We start from the raw sequence: 24006 nt of genomic DNA, 5'->3' as shown, positions 1-24006 counted from the left end.
ACAATTACACAATAGAGCATGTAAATAGAATTACTAACGAGATAAGGAAAGCATTTGAGCACAGAGAGTACTGTTCAGCAATATTTCTAGATGTAGCTGAGGCGTTTGATAAGGTGTGGCACGAAGGTCTTTTATATAAGATTAAAAAATTCTACCTTTAGAATTGTATAAAACATTGGAGTCTTATTTAAAAAATAGAAAATTTATGGTAAAAGTGGGAGATTTCATATCTGATGAACGACAGATAAGGGCTGGTGTACCCCAGGGCAGTGTTTTAGGCCCAACACTATACATCATATATACAGCAGATCTTCCAACAGCTAATAATGTATTAATTTCAACTTTTGCGGACGACACAGCTTAGTGAGCCGTAACAAATGCCACATTTTAGCACCAAGAATATTAGCGAAGCATTTACATAAGTTCTGTCGAAGAATGGCAAGCGAACTGGCGTATAAATGTGAATGAACAGAAGTGTAAGCATATTACACTTTCGCTAAGACCAAAGATGTGCCCGGCAGTAAAAGTAAACAATATTTTAGTACCCCAAGCGAACGAAGTAACATATCTAAGGGTTTCCTGCGATCAAACACGCCTTAAAAGAAGATACATGCCTGCATATTAAAGAGCAACGTATCACCAAAACAGCTCAATCACTTGCTTGAGCCTGTCTAGTTTTTAAATAGATTTAAGATTTTATAATTTATTGTTGGGCTTTAAGAAAAAGCAGATCCAATAAATAAAATAATTTTTGACAAAAAAAAAACCTCTTTTATGGAAAACTTTGGAACAGTTTATTGCTCACGGCAACACGAAAATATCCGAAGAAATGTTTCAGATCGGATCACTATAGTATGTAGCTACCATACAAACAGACCGATCAAAACAAATGTATGAAAACTTTTGTATTTGTGAATTATTAAATCTTCGGTGTGACCGAATTTAAAATTTGTTAATTTTTTTAATGAATTATTTGCAACTCTGTCTTTTGGATTCTATTGAAGTGATAATTACTTGTATAGATTTTGCTTACATTAAAATTGTTTTTCATACTTTATTAACGTATAACAGTAACTATTTTTAAAGTTTATAGGCACGATTTTTTTAAGAATAAAAAATATTTGTACAAATTTTTGAAAATATTAGCAACAAAAATCGAAAAATTTTACATTATTATGCTTAACAATCGTCTAATATATAGTATATTTTAAGTTCCATGCAAATTGGGATGGTGCCCAGAGCTATTATAGACAGCTTTTGCGACTTCGTCTTTCAAAGTTGACGGAGGGTCTGACAAAATATCGGTTTTCATCGACAAGTACTTTAACTTATTTGAAACAGCTGTTGGAAAAAACACATATATTAATATTGTTATTTAAATAAATTTTAATAACACTACAAACCTGGCCGCAAGTCAATCAGTGAACAATGTTGGTCGACCCATAAAAACGCTGTGCGTCGTAATTCCTCCAAGCTGGCACTGGACACTGACGCTGTGTATGAGGTTAGCAGGGGTTCTAATATAAGTCCCAACTGCAAAAAAATATAAGAATACAATATTCAAAGCTTTTATGTCTTTTATATCACATATTAGAAACTTACAATCCAAAATTTCCAGTCTTGCATTGTACGATGGCGCACATACTGATCATACAACTGCCGAACATGTTCTGTGCCTTGACGTGTTACAGGCGCGCCATTAGCTGGAAGGATTGAGTGCAAATGCCTGTGGGAAAAATTAAATTTTTGTATTAATATGTAGGATCATGTGATCATGTAGATACTGATATGTATTTTAATAAAATCTACAAAAATCAAAATCTTAACATCGGAATTACCAAATGTAACCTTGGCTATAAACCAAAAAAAAAATCTATTTTGGTGATAACTTACGTTAGAGAGTTATTGAGAATGTCTCTCTCCTTAAGCAAAGCTTCCATGTGATCCTTCAATTGATTGCGTTCCGAACGCAAATGTTTAATGTGATCCGCACCTTTTTGCAGCATAGCCGCTTTACTCAGCTGCAAAGATGAAAGTAATTAGTGTTAAAACCTTTTCATACAATGATATTTTAAAGCAATATCACCTACCTTGGCATTGGGATTTTGTTGTAGTTGCGGTATAAGCGAATGCAATAAATCGAAGCCATTTTTAATGTTATACCGTCGTTTTTGTTCGGCATGTATATGACCGGCACGTCTTTGATTATCGCGTGGAAATTTCAAACTATGTGTTGGTGAAAGCGGTGAATCTTGATCGTGAAAGGATTCTGGTGATAAGCTCAAGGTATTAGTGCACATGGCTGCTTGACTGGCTGTCGGCGGGTAACTTAACATCTGATTGATGGAAATTAGGAATTGTATATACATATGTATTTATGATATTTTCCGACTGCTTATTTTTCATTTTATTAAGTTTTACCTTACTGCAAGGTGGGCTATGCAACATTTGTGGTGCCGCCGGTGTTGGCAGTGAAGTACATTTTTTTGGTGACTTCTGCAGTTGTTCTTGATGCATTTGCATGCTGTGACGAGTGTATGATGATTCCGCTGATGTTCCGGACGCATTAGGGGGCGCGCATTGTACATTGGAAGTTGTAAAGTAATTGGCGCTGCTTGATGTGTTGCCGATATTTTGTGATTTATTTGTATTTACAGTTATGGTCGAAGACGCTGGTGGTGGTACCACCACTGCTGGCATCGATATCGCAGGCATCGGTACATTTATGTTTGATATGGCACTTGAGGAAGAACTTTGTTTCTTAAGCAACGAGCGTGAGCCTAGATAATATATGATATAAATTTTATTTCTCTAATATTAAAGTAAATCCCAAAAATAATGTTTATTTATCTATGGGGTTAAATGGGATGGGGATCTAACCCCTTTGAAACAAAACAAAAAAAAAAAACAAAAAAAAACAGTAACTTTGTCACGCCGAAGCTATAATACCCTTCACAGATGCATTTTTTTTGCATAAAAGGGTATAAAATATTCTTTATTCTTGATTTGGATTGATAAGTTGAATGGCAGTTATAGCGGTTAGATCTAAGCGATTTCTGCTGAGAGTTTGTCGTTAATTTGGAATAATCCATACTAAATTTCGTAGATATCTTGACAAGTTTTTCATACAAAGACCTGACATTGATCGGTCAGTTTGTATGGCAGCTATAAGCAATAATGGTCAGATTTCGGCGATTCCGACAAATGAGTAGCTTCGCGCAACTCTGCTTGTCACACATTTGTTTATATATTTTATACGGTCTCCGGTGTTTCCTTCTGGGTGTTACAAACTTCGTGGCAAACATAATATACCCTAAAAAGGTTTTTAGAGAGTTTTGAATAATTGATACAACAACATTGGTATGTGGCGCTTTCTTTGTTAATGTTGTATAAGCCTAATTGATTCTGGGTTATACTCCCAATCTCAGACTTTATGAGCTGATTAAAATGCTGAGCAATTCAGATTACGTAGAAACAATTTTATGAAAATTGGAGAACTTAATAATTCTAAGTGATCTCAAATGAATCAAGTAGATTTGTCTTCTGGGGTATTATGTGAATTTCATCTCAAAAACAGCAAGCAGACAGAGAACTGTATCACTTATTAGTACATTAGTTATTAGTATTTTACATATTTTGGAAGAACTTGGAGGGTAAGTCATATTAAAACATTATCGAAACTAAACTGTTTTATATCAAAGCTCAGTTCGTTAAAGCTCGAAGCTTAGAGCGTTATTACCATATGATTTGAGAAGAGGGGCGGGCGGACCAAGGTTGGATTGCATTACAAATCTAATAATAATTTAACTTACTCGTTGTCAAAAGTTGAGCTAAGGTACTATTATTTAACATCGGATCGCTGGTAGCTGATTGCAACTGCGGTGAGACCATCAGACTACTATTAGTTGCACTACTGGTCTTATTGGTGCCGCTGGGTGCACCTAGCGAATGCTGATGTATTGAATTGCTGCGTGAGCGTGGCTTATTATTTTTAGCTTGATATTTGGGCACAACGAAGTTATCGTGACTTGAGCGTGAATCCAATTTTTGCAGTGTCACATTCAAAGGTAGACTATTAGAACGAATCATTTCACGTGGCATCATATTTACAGACGGTTGTTGTTGTTGTTGCTGCTGCTGCTGTTGTTGACTAAGCTGCTGCATCTGATGCTGCTGTTGCGTTGTTAGGAGATGCTGAGAGCACTGCTGTGTTTGTTGTTGGTGCTGATGACTAGATGAAGGCGATAATTGGCATTGTGCTTGTACCTGTAATTGTAAAGGGCTTGGCAACGAAGTCACCTGACAACCTAAATTCAGTGGCAACGATTGTTGGTGTACTTGTTGTGCATTTGTGGTTTGATCGTGCATATAGGGAGAATTCGCATTGACGCGCACATTAATGTAACCGCCAGTGGATGCGGATTTCTTAAAGTTGCTCACACTGGGATAAGGTTTATAAGCGTTTGAGTTGTTGTTACCACTTAGATTAGTGTTGATGCCATAAACATCATTTGAAGCACTTAAATTATACATTGATAGCATATCGGTGGATGGTGGTTCCGTTTTCACCGTCTGCAACAGCACTGATGTGTTTCCTGTATGTGGTGAGTTGTTAGCATTGATTTGTGTGGTGTTGGGCATACAATTTGTGGTCGTCTGTATTATTGCATAACCTTTGGGCTTTTGATTTACCATAGAAACATTAAGCAAATTATTGTTAACATTAAGACCACTATTAGCTGATGCTGATATATCTACACTTCCATAGCCACCATAAACTGCACCACTGCTACCGTCGCCAGTGCCAGTGGGATATTGTGTGACCGCTGATTGCATTTGTTGCTGCTGTTGTTGTTGTTGATGGTAGGTCATACTATGATGTTGCAGTGCTGTGCAAGATAAGGTAGGCTGTAAATGTTGATTTTGTTGGCTTTTCTGGTGTTCTGCCAACATTTGCTGATAAATTGTGGTTTGATGTAATGTTGGTTGAGCTTTATCATAGTTATGCGGTTCCCGCCTGCAGTATTGTTAAGTACATCGAAATGCATTTAATATAATCGATATTTATACATAGTTCAGTGTACATAATTTTTAGAAGAAAAAAAAACAAAATAATGGGGTGAAACCCACTGCTAAAGAAAGGTAAAATAACAAAGGGTGGGTAGTGGTTGAATTTTTAGGGGTTAAAAACGTTTAAAATATATTTCAACAAATATTCTATTTATAACTTTTTTATTATCTCAAAATATATGTTAGAAATTAAGATAGCCAATTTTTTGGATTTTCTAAGTATTATTGTATATTACAATGTATCACCCATAAGTTATTTTTCCTTTCATTTTTGTTATTTTATCTTCTTTTTGCAATGGGTGCCAACCTAATGTGATATTTTTTGACTTTTTACCACTTGCAAAGGCTTGTGCACTGGCCTATTATAAAATTTTATTTACCTAAATATCCTTTGTGAGTTTTTGGAAATTCGCCCTTTCATCACACTTTTGTTTGGAAATTCATTCCCTGTGGATCGGTTGTTTGAAACACCTTCACTTGTTGCCGGAAAATGCTTGGAGTGAATTCGCATAGATGACGAAGCTGATGCTGCAGAGGCGGGGGAACCTAACCCATCATTAACCCCTACGGTTCCCGTATGATCATCGGTCATAATGGCGTCCACAGAGTTAATTGTCTGCGCTTGAGTAGATCCCGAGGTGTTCATTAATTGACTATTACTATTTTCACGAGATAATGGTGTTGGATAACGTTGAACCATTGACGACTGAAACTGTATCGAATCAAGTGGCGCATTTAAGTCTAACATATTGGCATCATCGTTCACAGGTAGTGTATTCGAATTGTTACCACCAACCACACCAACCATACTATTTGACTCTAGCTGATCAGAACCTATGAAGGCAATATTTGGCTGAATTATACTATAATATATATATGGACTTATTGAAGAAATACCCATGATTGCTGAGAGGTTATATTCTACATTTTTAAGCATTTCATCAGTGCCTTCCTCTGGCACTGGCGGGAGCCGATTCGGCTGCAACAGCTCTGAGAAGAATAAAGCTTAGTGATAAATAGAAATTAATAATTATGTATGTATAGTGCATATGCTTACCATCAATCGTCAGATCGATATCGTCAATGTTCGGCTGAAGAGAGCCAAGGCCAGGCTGTATAAAATCAGCGATTCCCGCACCACGTGCTAAAAAGTGTAATGAATATTAACAAACAAACTCATTTATTTTAATATCTACGAAACATGCCTATTTCACGAGGATCTGGAAATGGAAATGGTCCATTAATTGAAGAGAACAGTGTGTCATTTGTCCAATCATCGGGTATCATTAACATGCGATCGTTCAATGGAGACCATTCCAAAAAGTCGAATTCACTTTTCTACGAATACAAAAACATAAATAACGGTTTAATGAAGTATCAATAAATGAAAATAACATAATTTTTATTGAGTTGGTTACTTAGACTAAAATGAATAAATCATGGTATACGTATGTATCAGATAACGACTTTCCATTGCCTTACTTATGCTCAAAAGAATAAATCTGAGCAGACAAAACGAAAATAGGGAAAGCTCTTTTTAGTAGATTGGCAGAGAATAGAGTTTAATTAATTTCATAAAATATATCATATTTGTACATTTTATACAGGGTGTATTAAGTTTGGTTCGAAGTTTTTAGCACTCAGAAAGATACGTTGGAGACCCCACCCCATAACAAATTTATAAGTAAAAAAATGCACCGAAGCTAGAATATTCTTCACACAAACAAAAGATTAAACACAAGAACTTGATTTTGATCGATCATTTTTTAGTACAGTTATACAATAATCCATGCCAAATTTCATGAAGAATTTTTGTCAAATAAAAAAGTTTTCCATATAAGGAATCGGCTTTTTAGTGGGTGACGTGTGAAAAAAATCGATATCTCAAAAACTGAGTGACTCGTTCGCTTATATACAAGCAGGCGCATATACGATCGGATAACCGGCTATGCCTAAATCGACTAAGCTGTTCAAGCTGCTCATTTATATACAAGGTGCATTCCAAAGTAAACAGGACTTTTGAATCTAGCGCCCCCAGGTGGCGTTTTCAAAGTGGTCGTGAGAACATAAATGACGATCAACATGTGGGCCAATCAAAAACCGGAAATTCCATCGAAACTGTGGGTGAATTCATCAAAAATCAGCCGAAATCATCATTGAAATTCATGGAAATGGAATTGAACATCTCGAAAACATCGATTTATCGTACTTTGACCGAAAATTTGGGCTTACGAAAGGTTTGTGCAGGGTTTGTTCCGCACAAATCGACTGACGACCAAAAACTGCTCAAAGTCCAACATCATCGATCGACGCTTGTGACCGATTATTTTGACCAAAAATCACACTTTAACCATTAACCACTACACGTATTCACCTGATATGGCACCGTGCGACTTCTTCCTTTTCGGAAAAATGCATTTGCCCATGAAAGGAAAGCGTTGTACAGACGTAGAGGCCATTCAAAAGGCTTGCACCGGTATACTGGTGGCCATACCGGCCAACGAGCTAAACCACTCGTTCGCCATGCTTTTGGACCGTGCAAAAAGCTGTATTGAAGCAGAAGAAGAAGACTATTTTGAATAAAATAAATTGATTTTGCCGAAAAACCCATTTGTTCGGTTTTCCTGTTTACTTTGGAGCGCACCTTGTATTTCAATCGACAGTCAGCCTACTGGACTGCACATTATGAATCAGTCCTCAAGCGTGGAAAGACGAAAAAGATGGTTGGCAAGGTTTTGGCATCAGTCTTTTGGGATGAACGTGGTATAATAGCCATCGATTGATTACTGAGCCAGTTATGATTCATAGCACTGCATATTTGGTTGAAGTTCTATTCTACCATTCGCAATATTAAGGAATTTTATTAGTTTTGAGGAAGGGTCAGTTTGAAATTGTGCGCATATACTTCATTACTTCGAAAATATTTCTGTATATGTGACCTGGTCTATGGAAAGGGGGCTTAGGTGTCAAAAAAAAGGAGAACAATTAATGATATAACGAGAAACTGACGATTATTTTTAACAGCTTTTCCCAGAAAACTATAACACAAATACTAAGTATGTATGCATACGAAAATTAACGGTCTCCAGCATTAGCTCTGTGTTGTTATTTTTTTATTTATTTCTTTTTTTGAAGTAATAAAATTCTCAAATGATTCTTACATGAAGTTTGAAGACATGCTAATAATTAAAAATATAATTTTGGTATTTCTGAATTGTATTGACCTTTATCCTATGTCCGTCCAAAATCGGTTCAGCCGTTCTTGAGTTATAAATAGTGTGACTAACACGACTTTCTTTTATATATTATATAAAGATATATTAGAGGGTCTTACACGTTTATTTCAGGGTATAATGATCAGTGTGACGAGTTCAATTGATTTAACCATGTTTAAATGCTTTGAATTGTATTCATTCGAGAACGTGGCTTGAATAATAAATTGCGGACTTCATATATTTTTATTCTGTTGCACGATCATATTTTCGCATATTTAATCCTTCACGCAACTCAAAAAGTTTGAACTGAACTGTACACTAAGTTTCAAAATATCAGGACAATTTTGAACTTGTCAAACAATATTAATACGGAAATAAAATACTTTCACCCGTAGCCACCCTAATGTCCATTCATCAAAGCTGCGACATTCACAAATACTGTATATTTGGTGTAAATATTTTTGTATTAGATTGTATTACAAACAAGCCTAGTATTATTCCTAAATCAACAACAATAAGTGCGTAAGTAGGCAGTAATTACGTAACACTGGCGAGTCCATAAATATGAAAAACATTTCTAAACGCGTACTTCAAATCGAGTGGTCATATAAATTTTTCCTTACGTACATAAACACATATGTATACCGTGTTAATTATGCCGGTTTTGAATATTGTGCGAGTTCTTCGATTCTACACTATTTTGCTGCGTTGTCTGGGAATAATACCAATTGGCTATTGCCAGAAGGAAAATAAATATGTGTTGCAGACTGGATGGAAGTTTCAATTGATGCATTGGAACTTACAATGCATATATACGCTATCGATGGCAATTTTGATAACAAGAAGAGTGTCGTTCTTCAGTACGAAAAATAATTATATCGAAAACAACTACTGGAACTTACTGGTTTTCGGCGCAATGTTAGTGCAATTATTGATAAATGCATGGATTTTTACGCTTCGTCGCTTTCACTTGCACATACTAAACTATTGCATTCATTTAACGGAACAATTATCCGGTATTGCCACACGAAAAGTTGGCCTTTACCAGCTAGTTATGATGGTGGCCGTTATGGGAGCAAGTGCGCTTAACACCTTCTTCTTATGGAACAGATTTTCGGTACCGAGTACATTCAGAGAAACGTGCCTGCATATACCTTGGCTAATATTTCAAATATACTTTTTTATACTGTCGTTCATATTATCGATTTATATTTGCATCGTTCAAATCATAGCTGGACACTTGATTACCCTTAACACTTTTATTACGATGATCACGTTCCAAAGACGTTTGCGTATTACCGATATATATTTGGACAATATTCAAAATTGTTTAGAAATCTATGACAACATACTATTTATCTGCACTGAATATATAAGTAAAAGTTACGGTGTTATTTTTGTGCTCATCACGTTTATTTCGACGCTCGATATAACCTTCATTGTGTATGGGATGCATACAGGCCTCATGGAGGGATATTTAGAAAAAATTTATTGCATAGCTCAATCGGTATCTTTCGCATTGCCATCTGTCATATTTTTGTGTATGATGCTTCTGGGCAGTAACATACCGGGTCAGGTAAGTTAGTGAACGGTTAAGAAACAATATATATTTAATTTTATCGCAATGTATAAATCCAAGCTTGACAAATATTATACATTTATACATCGAATTTTAGGAATGCGAATTAGAATCACTGGTGTATAATATAGTCTTCTATTAAAACTAAAAAACTGTAGGGTATTTTAGAAGCGTAGAAATATGAGGAAAGTTGGATAATTTTATGATACTTCGCAGCAATCCGTCAGTAAAGTTCTGGTTAAAAAAAAGGTTCTTTACCGAAAGAAGGTGTCTTGGTTAAGTTAACCAGAATTTAACTGACAGATGGCTGCTAGATATTGAGAAAATGGCCCTTAGTGTTTAAACAGAATTGCGGACGTATGGTAACCACGACTGTGTACTATAAAGTCCAATATTTCGGACCAATTTTGCATCATAACCGGACAAAATATAGTGCAACAGATTTGAATCACATGACTCCTGTATTGATGGATAAATAGCCATTTATTGATTTGCTTTAAAAATGCGTGGATCAATGATTCATCTTGCCATCATTGCATGCCAGATAGAGAGTAAAAAAATAACGACTTCTCCTTTTAATCAACACAATATAGCAAAAAATCGGATTTGACGAGAGTTTCCACCAATATTCTTTCGTTTTTTTGAATAAAAATATGACTTTATAATTCGAACCGTCTCATTCATAGCGTAATTTCTGTAATTTATCGGTCATATTAAATATTGAAATTCAGGAAAACAATACTTGTTCATTGAATAAGCTGGAGATGAAGCCATTGGTTGGCATTAACGTCATATTTCTTATCTGAAAACATTGTTTTTTTCAAAACTTGATTATATTGTAAACACAAATAACAGCCCACGTAGTACACTTAGATTCAATTTAATGGAACAATAAGTGCAACTAATTACAAGATATAAAATTGGAATATAATTAAACACGGACGACAAGCATACATATGTACTTTTCTATGCCCCTGTTCTCGAAATATGCATAGCATTATTGCTTGTTAAATATGAAATTCAATTAACATGACACTGAAAACTGTCAATTAAATACTCTCTGACTCTAAAAAAAAGTGGTTTCTTCGCCGAACAAATCGACATATTTACATCGCTTAACGATTTGAAGTTGGGTGCGGAAGAGAGAAATTAAATAAAGGTCAAATAGATAAAAAATGTGATTTAAAATATATCCTATATATATTTTTATCGAATCCTTTTCTCCTTCGCAGAACCGTATATACAAGGTGTGTTCCAAAGTAAACAGGACTTTTTGAAACTAGCGCCCCCTGGTGGCGCCATCTATATGTCGACTGGTGCGTTAGAATCTGCTATTTATATCGATTGTTCAGTGAGAATTTCATGATATTTCATCGATTGGAAGATAAGATATTACGTTTTAAGTGTCAGTATGTTTGTGTTATCGGTGCGAAAACGAGTTTCGAACAAAGAGCCAACATTAAATTTTGTTTTAAAACTGGTAAAACTTTTACCGAAACGTTTCAATTGATGAAACAAGTTTATGGCGATGATTGCCTATCCTGTAGCAGAGTGCACGAGTGGTTTCAACGTTTTCAAAGTGGTCGTGAGGACTTAAATGACGATCAACATGTGAGCCAATCAAAATCCGTGATTACCGGAAATTCCATCGAAACTGTGCGTGAATTCATAAAAAATCAGCCGAAATCATCATTGAAATTCATGGAAATGGAATTTAACATCTCCAAAACATCGATTTATCGCGGTTTGTTCCGCATAAATTGACGGACGACCAAAAATTGCGCAGGATCCAACTTTCGAAGGACATCATTAAAGAGGTCAAAAAGGACAAAAACTTCCTTTACAATATTGTGACTGGTGACGAAATGTGGTGTTTCCAATATGATCCCGAAACGAAACGCCAGAGTGCTGGATGGAAGGCACCGGACGAGACGGAACCCAAAAAATCGCGCATGGAGAAGTCAAAAGTGAAGACAATGCTAATTTGTTTTTATGATTCCAAGGGTATTGTCCACAAAGAACTTGTTCCACCCAGCCAAAACGTTAATGCGGCATTATGCCTTGGAGTTTTGAAGCGTTTGGTGCGCCGTATTCGACGTGTTCGGCCCGAATATCGCGAAGATGAAAGTTGGCGTTTGTTGCACGATAATGCGCCGTCTCATTTGACCAAAAATCACATTTTAACCATTAACCACTCCACGTATTCACCTGATATGCCACCGTGCGACTTCTTCCTTTTCGGAAAAATGCATTTGCCGGTGAAAGGAAAGCGTTATGCAGACGTAGAGGCCATTCAAACACCAACATATTGGCTGCCATACCGGCCAACGAGCTAAAACACTCGTTCGACATGCTTTTGGACCATGCAAAAAGCTGAATTGAAGCAGAAGGAGACTATTTTGAATAAAATAAATTGATTTTGCGAAAACCCATTTGTTTCGTTTTGGTTTTTTAAGTCCTGTTTACTTTGGAACGCACCTTGTAGGTACAATAACATAAAATGAAAATGTCTTAGAAGAGAGCCTTGTTTTTGAAGATTTAGCGCATTTTAGCCGGTAGTAATAGATATCTAGTTAGGCCTTGTTGTACCCTTAACGACAAGAGTATTTCAAATACAATGAACAATAACAATGGAAATTTCGTAACTTTCGGCTCAGCGAAACCTTCGACGTCCGTGCTTATTTAAGGCTATTAATATTGACTGCCATTCGTGGCATGACCACAACAGATCTAAGTTGTGTAAACCCATATATTTGATTAAATAGAATTGTTAGCGTCAATTAACTAATTAGTCATTTACAGCATATGTACACATTTGGTTGGTTGAGACGTAAGTTTAGTAACGTTTAGAATGGCGGCATTTAAGTATTGGCAAATTTACTTGCCACTCATGCGTTTGGTTGGCATTTGTCCGGCCAGTTTTTCGCCGGAAAATAAGAAATTTGTCTCTACCGCACGCGATCTAATTATCGCGCTGAGCATAACCACGCTAACACTGATTATGATGGAGTGTTGTCTTCTGATTAGCATACATTTAGCATTCAGTGGTGATTTAAATATGTATGCTGATTTCAAAACGGCGAACACATTCTTCCTCGTACAAATTATTGCAGCTACAGTTCTACAACTCTTTCAGAGTATTTACATTTTTGTGTCAAGAAATACTGGAATTGAAATGTTAAATGTGATTTATAAACATATCTGTGTTTATAGTGAAAAATTTTTAGCAGGTGATTTTCACATAGATCGGCGTGTTCGGTGGACCTTAATTTTTCATATAGTAATTTTTGTAGTATTCGAGATTAATCTACTCAATTCTATTTGGATGCATAATCTGCCATTTTGGCTGATTCTTTGCCTTTCATTTGTTTTGACAATTCGCCCAACGTATTGTTTCATAATGATATCTACGTATATTTATATCGTCCATGTGTTGTGTCATATCTTGGCTGCCTACAATAAAAGACTGCTGGCGATCGAAATTCATTTAATAAAATCGAAAATCGCGGTCCGTTTAAAATTACATGAACTTTTGATATGGCGTGCTGAGTTGATTTCACTGGCATGTAAACACATGCGTCAAGTGTATGGTGTGCCTATGCTGTTGGAAACTTGTTATGTTCTCTCCGTATTACCCTCATTCCCAGCATTTGTGCTGAAAATGATAAGTTTGAACATTGTATTCAACATTGTATTTCTGGAATATTGCTGCACAGCTCTGATTTGGGTGCTGCCACCGCTGCTGATCCTAATACAAGCCATGGCGGCAAATACAATCAATGCTGAGGTAAAATTTTGAAAAAATCACGGACAATTATGAGGAAATGACCAAAACAAATCAAGTTAAATTTTTCTTATGTATTTGTGCAGTCCTCAAAAGACGAAATTTTGTTATTTCTACATCATATAACCTGACCTTCTCCTTTTTAATGATTTTTTTGGTCAAAAATTATGAAATAACTGTTATTTTCTGTCCCTGGAAAAAACTTCTTTAAAATTTTTTAACTTTATATATTTGCAATGAGGAATGATTGTTAGAACAGAACTAGTGTTATGCCCGGTTTCACAGTCCATACTTAAGTTGTGTTTAGGATAAAACAGGAAAATAGTGTTTTACAGTTCATACTTAGGTTATGCTTAAGTGCTGAAAATGGAAGACTTAAGCAGTGCTTAGGTAACAGCTGAGTTTTGTTTTGAATTGTTTTGAATTTTCAGTTATTTGTCAATAGAAGAATAATAAGAAATAAGAAATTATTTTTTGTGAAAAAATATGGAATCGGATTGGGATTTCCACCAGTTCCAATAGCTGCTCCGACTCGCTAGCGGTGAAATTCGGGGTTTATTTTGTTGTTTTCATCCATTTTCGATACAACTTTCGCCGCAAATTTATGTATTGTCTGTTATAATTTAAATATTTCAAACATATTTTTATGGATGACATTTGTAATATGTTGTCCATTACGTTGGTATATATCATAATAAAATTTTATAGAAACTAAGCATTGACTGTGAAACGCAAACGATTACTCAGTCTGCAACAATGCTTAGCTAAGATTTTATTTGGGCACAACTTAGGTATGGAAAGTGAAACCGGGCATTAGTCTGACGACTTGAGGCAAGGTTCTATTTACTCATAATTACCTATGTATGTAAAATTTGGACAGCTAAGGAATAACTCACGATATTTAAAATTTTTTAAGACTTTAGCAAAGTATTCTTGTCAAATTTGGTGCCGCAAATAATAAAAAGATATAAACATTTTTTTGATTGTGCATTGTTAAAAATATCTACAAAAGTGTGTTTCATATTCTGATTTGGTTTGAAAGTCAAACTGACATCGAATATGTTTTTGTCCAGATTAAAATTTGAAAATCATCTTAAAAATTTTTCGAATGAATTTTTAATTCATTTCGATTTTGAAACAAAATCCAGTAGGTAATTTAATTATTTCTTATTATAAGTGAGAGCTAGGCATTTTCGTTTCTCGTAGATATAGATATATTTGTGAATTCAAATTTGTGACTTCAACTCGAATTTATGTTTAATTATGTAAATTAATAATAATGAACGAAACTAAAATGCCTTGCATGCCATTAAAGTGGAAAATATGATAGAATCGTTGAGAGAAAATGTTCAGTATTTCGAAAAACATTTCGGCCTTTGGTACCAACCAAGGAGTTAAAGAAAATACTATATACATATTTCGAAAAACCAAAGCGTGGTAAATTTATGGAATAAAGTACATATTAAAATACAGGTATATTAGTTGAATAATTAAGAATATAAAAGATAGCTTATAAGATTATATTATACGGATGAAGGTGGTAGGTTTATGGAAAGAAGTATATATTAAAATATGGGTATAATAGTTCATTTAATAAGAATATAAAATATAGCTTATTATATTACGAGGTGTGTTCAAAAAGTATGGCGAATTTTGAATTTTCGCGGGTTACGTATATTCGAATTTCGAATTTTTTGTGGCGTTATGTTGGTACTCATGTCTCTCACTTATGCCGACAAGCTCGGCCATTTTGAATGTTCATTTAATTGTTGACAGCTGCTTTGCTTGCACGTGTTTTGGATCGTCTTCGATTTTTACATATTCAAAAAAATGGATCAAATAACCTGTATCAAATTTTGTGTGAAAAACGAAATTAAGTGCGCGGATGCTAATGATGCCGCAGCCACCGTATTCCCCAGATCTGGCCCCCTGTGACTTTTTCTTGTTCCCTAAACTGAAGAGGCCGACGTTACGCTTCTCTTGACGAGATAAAGACGGCATCGAATGAGGAGCTGAAGAAGATTAAAAAAATGATTTTTTTAAGTGCTTCGAAGATTGGAAAAACCGTTGGCACAAGTGTATAATATCTCATGGGGATTACTTTGAAGGGGACAAAATAGATATTCATGAATAAATAAATAATTTTTGAAAAACACAAAATTCGCGATACTTTTTGAACACACCTCGTATACGGAGGAATCTTAGTAGGTTTTCCTGTGATTAGGGAGCCCAAATATTCATGCAGTTGTTTGGCGATCCCAAAATGTATATATACATAGATTAATATGTTGAGGAAAGCATTGACCAACCAGTCTTTTCAAAGTCTATTATTCAAATTCCAGTTCTTCTACCACGGTCGATAGGAGGATATTATATTATACATATATTAGTGATTTTAAAAATAAAATGATAAATTTAAAGTTTTTTTTTTAGTTTTTATACTCATATAATATTTCAAGACTAAAAAAAAGTACTGTGATATAAATATAATGACGTAGCAATTTGATAAAATTTATATGTATGTATATCTATTTTTAGGCGAACGAGACCGTCAAAATTCTTGCAAAAATTCCGCACACTGGAACTGGACTGGACAAAATGGTGATTAAAATTTATAAATTATTATGATTATGGTGCAAAATTCAAGAGAGCAATGACTCTTCTTATGAAAAACCTGAAACTTAAACTTAATATGTAGTTAAAAAATTAGGCAGAAATGTATCTTAGATCTAACCCGTTTAGTGTTAAAAATAAATATCACGAGACCATACCATTATCTAACACGGTATACAAATATTTTTAAACGTCCTGTAATATGAACATTACTAATCGTAAAAATTATTTCAAAAATACTTTTTTATATTAGGTGGATAAATTTTTGATGAAAAATATACGTAAGAAACCGATATTGACGGCTTATGGATTTTTTCAACTGGACCGCAGCGCTTTGTTCAAGGTTTGGTCTTCATTTCAAATTGGTTGCATTTTGTGTATTAATCTTATGTTATTTCTAATCCTACAGCTTTTAACTGCGATTATTACCTATATTATGATTTTAGTGCAATTTACAGATATTGAAAACTCCTTAAAAACAAAACAAATTCAAACAAATAAAAACTAAACCAAAGTGAAAAGATATTATTTGTATTACATGATGTGGGTTAGATTAAACTGGGAGGCCAATAAGCTACGCATAGACTTGTTTTGGTCCTTTGCGATACCGGATGAAGTTCAGTTCCTAGGTTCCAGAGATGCAGTCATCCGCTCTTGACGACGAATAACGTGAATTTTAACAGACTCTGTGGCTTTACTATCGATACCTTCTCCAGTGTATCATACCGTGGGGCCGCCAGCAGAATTAAAGTTGCTTACTTCTGGCAACACTTTCTACTACTGCCCTGTTTCCCAAGACACTTCTGGCCGATATGCGGTACGAGGTAACTTTGCTGCTTGACTGTCTACGTATATGTTGACTCTGGAATTGCCAGCAGGTGCATTAGAGGCCAGCTCCGCTACTTTCGCAATAGCAGAAACCTCAGCTTGAAGTATACTGCAGAGGTCCGGCAACTTATTAGGTTGCCTTATGCCTAACTCCCGCACCTTGAACCTGAACCTTCTTTCCCAGTTGAAAAGTGGAGTCATGTAGTCGATGTTTGCCCAACCGCCATTACCCACCGAGCTATGCCCGAAGGTTCTATATGCAAATTCTCCTTCAGCCACTTGTCGTTCCGCCGAAGTGGTCTACAGGTGGTAGGATTAGTACCAGTTCAAAAGCTACCGTTGGAGTTATCCTTAAAGCTCCAGTTATGCACAGCGCAGTGAGACAGAAAAAAAGCTAAAAATCAAAACTTTAACTTCGGCTACACCGAAGGTGTAAAACATTTCCATGTGCATTTCCTATGGCATACAAAGGTATAAAAGATATTTATGTATATGTTACAGTGGTCCGATATCGGCAATTTCCACCAAAGGTGCAAAGTCTGGTATTGATACCTCAAAAACTGATTACTTATAAGTTCCCTTCGTTTCTTTCTGGGTATTACAAACTTCTTGGCAAACTTAATATACTCTGCTTAGGGTATAAATATAAATGTATTATCTATCCCAAATCATAACAACCATTTTTAAAAATAGGTACTCAAAGATAAATGAAAAATTTATTAAAAGGAGAACTGAAGCTCGACTTTTTTTATCAAAACAACATTATTTATCAGAATGTTGATACTGTATAAACAATTTGTATTATGGGTAATTCCATTGAACGACATTAGCAGTCATGTTAGCTGCTTAACTTTGCTATCAGATTAAAATTTTTTTTTTTAAATTTTTAAAATAATGAAGTTGAAATTTGTGTTTAGATTTTTTGTAATTGTAATGATAAAAAAATTTTGATATACCATTATTTATATTCCTTAAAGTCTTGCATTGTTCGTGTTACTCTATTTACTACTAAATTTACTCTGTTTTGTAGTTGTGAAGTTAAAGTTCTTTTAATTGTTTTCTAAATATTAAATGCGTTGCGATATATTTAAAAGGTTAATTAACAGCTCATTAGAAACAGTTCTTTAAAGGATTAAAATTTCTTTTGGTGCTAATTTTTATTAGCAATATTATCGATTTCTGGTAAGGATGTATTTCAAAGTTTTAGTTTAAAATATATTAATATGTATTATTCAAGTTTTTTAATGAAGAAAAGCTGCAGTTGTACACCTACCCTTCGCAGCTGCATTTTTGACCTTCGTCGGTCTGGAAAGACGTGCAAAAAAATAAGGTCAAATGCTCAAAAAAAAATGTTTTGAATGTCCTTAAGCATATACCGAATTTTAATTCTATTTTTAATATTGCACGCAAAGAAAAAACCCGAAAAACTTCAACAGAAATATAGCGCAGAATTACTACTGTCTCCCGAAGAGACCCAAAAAAAAAGTTCCACGACATTCTGCGTGAAATTCAAGACGAATACAATGTCCACGCAGGAACCCACTTCTGACTAAAATTCGTAGAAACGACGCGTAGACTTTGCCAACTCTTATTGGTCTAACATGTAACAAAAATTAATCGCTTAAGACCTGATGGTCGAAGGTATATTCGCCGTCCAATAATTCAAGAATTTGATCCTCGCTATGTTCCACGCATAGTTGAGTATGGTGGAGGATCAATCATGGTGTGGGGATGTTTTATCTGGAATGGTGTTGGTCTACTCCTTAAAAATGATCATGAATGAAATGTCATTTTGCCATGGGCTGAGGAAAATTTGCCTCTTATAAGGAAGATAAGAATTCAAAGCATGCGTCTTAGTTGACACAAAAGTTTTCTAATGAAAATTCTATCAATATTTTAGAGTGGGAATCGTCCAGTCCAGACTTAAAACCTATAGAACATCTCTGGGTGATGTTAAAAGAGCCATATGCACCAAAAATATCCCAAATATGGATGTTCTTTGTGATGAAATTAGATTAGATTAGTCTAATGTGGAATCGATGTGAAGCAATATTAAAGTAAAAGAGATAACCAACAAAATACTAACTAAAAGTAAGCAAGTTCAGTTGTAATATCATTATTTTTTGTTGATAAAATATTAAATAAATATTATTAAAACGAATTTTAAACAAATTTTTTACTATTGGAGTTTAAGTTTAACATAGATTTCAATAAAATAAGTGAAAATACAATAAATATACGTGATTTATTGGAAAATAACATCATTTACTTCAAAATAGGTGTCGTATCTAATTACCTGTCAACAGCTGTATATACTACTTACATCTAATATTACAAATTCAGTAATTTAGTGAAAGTAACCGCAAATAATATAAAAGTATGAAATAAGTACAAGCACCGAAATAAAGGTGATTCGCTGTGACATCAATATCATAATAAACTTTTCATAGTGTAACACTCAATAATCAATACTACTATTCATAATGCTATCTTTAAGTACCATAAGTAAATCACTACTTACCGTATCATAAGTGAGGCAACCAGCAGTTTTAGATTTCGAATTTTTCCGCCATTTCCTGTATTCGGCTTTGATAACGGTGGTTTGACGTTTCCAATATTTCCCTTCTAAAACAACCGCCTGCAATAAGAAAATATTAAATTTATTTATACAATTTAGTAAAAATTGTGCCTAGAACTATTATCAATATAATATGAGCAATCAATAAAAAAATAAAGTTTCAATATAATTCAAAGATCGTATATTACACAACACGTGACCTTGGCATTTTCGGGTGCGTATAGCATTGCTTCTTATCTGAGTTTCATTTTGGTCCGCATTCGTTTCGACAGCGGCGACGCAATCCAAAAAGAAATGTACTCCATTTTTAATATAGAAAATTGAAATGATTGATATGGATTTATGATAGACAATAAACCGAATGACAGATCGATGGCTTCACGATCGTGCTTTTTTATGTATTAACAGAAAGCATGTTTATGAATGTATGTATTTATATGTACTTGTGTATAATATATACAAATTAATTTTAAGCACTTGCCTGCGGGTTGCTATGGATGTCAACGTCCAATGGTGATGCAAACTGGCACACGGGTGTCCTACGCTTCAGTATGACTGCGAAGAGATAACAAATGTGGTATATGGAGTTAAATCACAAACGTCTAAGCCAGTAATAATCTCGCAAAGTATTACGATTGCAATGGATATGATTAGAAACGATTTTTATATAATGTATAAGTATATCTACTTCAGACTACTAAATTGTATATTTATATTAGACTCTTTTCGTACAAAGTAGATACACATATATAATGCTCGTACTTCAAGAGACACGATAACTCACCTAACACTACAGTGATGAGCATATTTAATATGTAGCTTTTTAAGTTAAGAGATATGGTAATATTTTCGCTGTAATAAATGTACAAATACGAATAAAAATATATAGATCATTCGTTCTAGAAAAATTCGTTAATTAAAAATAGTCGATACCACACATAAAGTACACTTTGATTTGATTTGCAATTGCGTTTCCTGAACCTCACGAGGATTTGACTCAATCCAATAGCTACAATTAAGTTTGCTGACGAAACAATTCAGCCAGTAATGGGCCTCATCTGAGAAGATGGTGTTTAGATGAACGTGAAATTGTGCATTTTTTTGGGAACGCAATTTCTCGTAATAATCTTGAACAAATTCCAAGCGTTGTCCCAAAGTGAAATGTGATATTTATTATGAAATGGGAAACACTAAAAAAGTTTAAGACAAATCCATAAATAAATATGGCTTAGACCGATTTTCGTAAAATTTAGCATACTGTGCCCAATTTGACCCAACTTAAAAGATATCCTAGTTTATATCTCAATTATGTTAAATGCCAAAACCTTTATAAATAAATAAAAATATTTTTGTAAACAAAAACATGTGTTCAAAATTCAAAAAAATAATACTATTATTATTATTTTGAGGAAAATTCCATTATTATTTGTCCATTGACACATATTTGTGTTAACCATTTTCAAAATTAATTTTACATTCCAAATAGTTTATGGTAATAGTATGTACCATAGTCACAACAACGCCTGGGTAGATCTACTAATATATATGGAGTATAGAGAAGTCAAAATCTCCGTACCAATATAAAAGAAAAGACAAATATATTCTATATAAAAATAATTAAACACTTAATTTTTAATCTCAAACTTGAATTAAAAATAGAAAATTATATTTTTAATCCAAGATGTTGGGATTAAATATGGAAAATTTTATTTCTAAGAAATCTAGCATGAATTGTGGTTTTTAATAACCTAACCTGGGGTAATTTTAATCAAGGTTCTTACATATTATAAGTGTTCAATTTATTGTCAGTTCTCGCAAATTTTAATGGAATTATAATTTCATATTGCACTTACATATTTGACTTTGCCGAAGTCTGATTATGATACCTTTTTTTAAATGTCAGTATTAACCATTAAAAAATTAATAAATTTTCCAAAGTTGGGGAATATTGTAGAGAGTATAGTTCTAGAACAAACACAACCTAGGAACGTATTGAGAACTATCTCATCTTTATATTCTCATTTGATTTCATAGCCATCTTTTACAACTTCTTGCCAGGAAAGTCATTTAAATTTAGAAAATTAATTAAATCGAGAGACCAATAATAATAAATGTTTCTACTACTTAAAAACATAGTTCTATTAAGAGCATATAAAACGAGTTAGAAATAATGCAAAAAGGAACTAAGTGAAAAGGTAGTATTCGAATAATACATGTTTGCATATTTTGTACTCAGCACTGTACTTGTATATATAGTTGTACATAAACAAACAGAGTATTAAATGCAAAACTTGAGTTTGCACAATGACTGCCTCTAAAATTCTATTTCATCGCCGCCAAACGAAAATTATAACTAACTAAAAACAAATCGAGTTAAAAAATGTTAGTGTTTTCACAAAGTGGCTATGCATTTATGTCAATTCAGTGCGCTGCAACGTATAATGACTAAGGCGTGTTTCCTGGAAACCAAGTTATTTAAATAATTTTCTTAACTATACTTAACACAAAAAGTATATTGCAACAACATAGTTAAACATATAACAAGGTTATAGAATTCAATCTTGACTTATTAAACATTTTTGTAACTAAGTCTAACTCTCTGATAAAATTGGTATTTATGGAATTGAAGTTTGTTTACTTTTTAGTTGTGTAATGTATAGTATATACAAAACAATTTTGTATCGAAAGGAATCCTTCTTTCGGAAAATATAACCGGTCTTAAATTTCTTAACTATAAAATGTAGTTGTGAATTTGTAATTTTTTCGACTATTGAGAGCCACCATGAAAGATAATTTGTTTCGATTGGAAAAAAGTCTGGTTAAGTTTTTGTCAAATTGGCTAAGAATAGCAATTGATAACAGCATAAAGAAATAATTAAGTTAAATCCGTGGAAAAAATAATAAAATGTTTTATATTTTTTAGGTGAAGGCACTTGATTGAGGCTTTAAATATTATATAACTGTAATATTTATGGTTATTTGACATTTTCCATTGCTGAGTTTATCTCGAAAATTAAACGAAAAGACTACTCGAGATTTAACTTCATTTTAGAACTGATAAGATGATTCTTTGTTTTAATTATACCTTGAACAGGGTGCCACGAATTATCTATCTGTCACACAGCCTTTTATACCGAAAGTAGCAGTTCATTTATCGGAACCGCTGATATCAGACCACTATGTCATATAGTGCCACACAATCTGACAGATCATAATCTTGTCCAGGTATGGAAAATTTTTTATACAGGGTGGCGCACGAATCGTGCTATAAAAATAAACTGTAATAATTTTTTATCTGCGTACTCTCTTACTTTTTATTTGGCACGTTATTATTCAATTTTTTTTAAATGAATGATTGGCATAGTGCAGCGGTACCATGCTTTGCAGTCCGTCATTTCCGTTTAAAGGGAATTCAGACATGCTTTTGGCGGCACTCCCCCGAGTAGATGGACCATTATGAAGATGCTGAATCTGGAAGTGTCGCAAAAATACCGTACCATCGAGATCCGTATGTTCGTGTTCAAGAAAATATAGCAGCTGTTGCATCGTCAATTCAGGCAAATCGAAGAGTTTCGACTCGCAAGTTATCGCCGCAACTTGCGAGTTAGCAGACGGTCATTACATCGGATAATTCATAATGGCTTAATCTTGCTACGGTACAAAGTTCAAATAGCAAGCCAGTTAAACGCTTTGGATTTGCCTATTCGTCTGTAATTTTACCAAAAATTATTGAAATGGCCGAAGAAGACAACTTGATAAATTGCCGGTTTATGTCGGATGACGTTCATTTTGAACTAAACGGGACTATAAACAAGCAAAATTGAAGTATATGGAGTGAATCAAATACAGAAATAATCCACTTAATGGCACTTCATCCAGAACGAATCACTGTGCTTCTTTGAAGACAACAGTGTCAATGGGCGCTGTTTTTTAAAGATGTTGAATGAGTTTTTTTTTACCCATTACTGCGCCGAAGACGTATCTCCGCCAATAGCGTTAGATTCCAGCCAGATGGAACAAATGCACACAAAGCCAGACCGGTTATTGCGGAGCTTCAACGAATATTTGAAAACAAATTAATATCAAGAAACTCCACTTTCCGCTGTCCCCCAAGATCAACTGACCTGACTGCCCCAGACTTTTTTATTGGGGTTTATCAAGCAAGAAGTGTACAAAACAAAGCCCAGAAATATGAGTGAATTGAAGCAGTCCATTAAATCGATAATTGAGCAATCCCGACTTCAACCCTTCAGTCCGTAATTAATAAGTTTTTAATATATGTATATTAGGGTGATTCAAATTTTTTTTTTTTTTTTTTTTCAATTGGTACTCGCAAAAA

The 24006-nt window shown here is 34.2% G+C and overlaps 2 protein-coding genes across 9 annotated transcripts in view; one reads left to right on the top strand and one right to left on the bottom strand.

The window, feature by feature from the left end:
• LOC126753456 (plasmanylethanolamine desaturase-like) overlaps positions 1-18018 on the top strand; it is a 68173-nt gene extending 50155 nt beyond the window's left edge. Inside the window, exons 1-4 of one of the 2 annotated variants that reach the window (XM_050464946.1) lie at positions 8858-9861; positions 16187-16249; positions 16515-16604; positions 16671-18018. In XM_050464946.1, the coding sequence (XP_050320903.1) occupies positions 8923-9861; positions 16187-16249; positions 16515-16604; positions 16671-16769 (1191 nt within the window). In that variant the 5' untranslated portion in view covers positions 8858-8922 and the 3' untranslated portion in view covers positions 16770-18018. Of the gene's footprint in view, positions 1-8857; positions 9862-16186; positions 16250-16514; positions 16605-16670 lie in introns of those variants that run through there. The other variant, XM_050464947.1, reaches the window with a different exon arrangement.
• The window catches only part of LOC126753424 (carbohydrate-responsive element-binding protein), a 37769-nt gene continuing 14777 nt past the window's right edge, over positions 1015-24006 (bottom strand). For 5 of the 7 annotated variants that reach the window (XM_050464848.1, XM_050464850.1, XM_050464849.1 and 2 more), the window contains 13 exons: positions 20149-20222; positions 19611-19727; positions 6276-6408; positions 6128-6214; positions 5968-6075; positions 5451-5904; positions 3813-5017; positions 2422-2780; positions 2091-2336; positions 1894-2021; positions 1603-1726; positions 1404-1533; positions 1015-1341 (listed from right to left, as the gene is read on the bottom strand). In XM_050464848.1, the coding sequence (XP_050320805.1) occupies positions 1208-1341; positions 1404-1533; positions 1603-1726; positions 1894-2021; positions 2091-2336; positions 2422-2780; positions 3813-5017; positions 5451-5904; positions 5968-6075; positions 6128-6214; positions 6276-6408; positions 19611-19727; positions 20149-20222 (3299 nt within the window). In that variant the 3' untranslated portion in view covers positions 1015-1207. Of the gene's footprint in view, positions 1342-1403; positions 1534-1602; positions 1727-1893; positions 2022-2090; positions 2337-2421; positions 2781-3812; positions 5018-5450; positions 5905-5967; positions 6076-6127; positions 6215-6275; positions 6409-19610; positions 19728-19867; positions 20045-20148; positions 20223-24006 lie in introns of those variants that run through there. The other 2 variants (XM_050464854.1, XM_050464855.1) reach the window with 2 other exon arrangements.

The sequence above is a fragment of the Bactrocera neohumeralis genome, chromosome 3 (assembly GCF_024586455.1).
Source record: "Bactrocera neohumeralis isolate Rockhampton chromosome 3, APGP_CSIRO_Bneo_wtdbg2-racon-allhic-juicebox.fasta_v2, whole genome shotgun sequence".
Taxonomy (NCBI): domain Eukaryota; kingdom Metazoa; phylum Arthropoda; class Insecta; order Diptera; family Tephritidae; genus Bactrocera; species Bactrocera neohumeralis.
The sequence above is the reverse complement of the archived record's forward strand: the minus strand, read 5'-3'. Positions and strand labels throughout refer to the sequence as shown.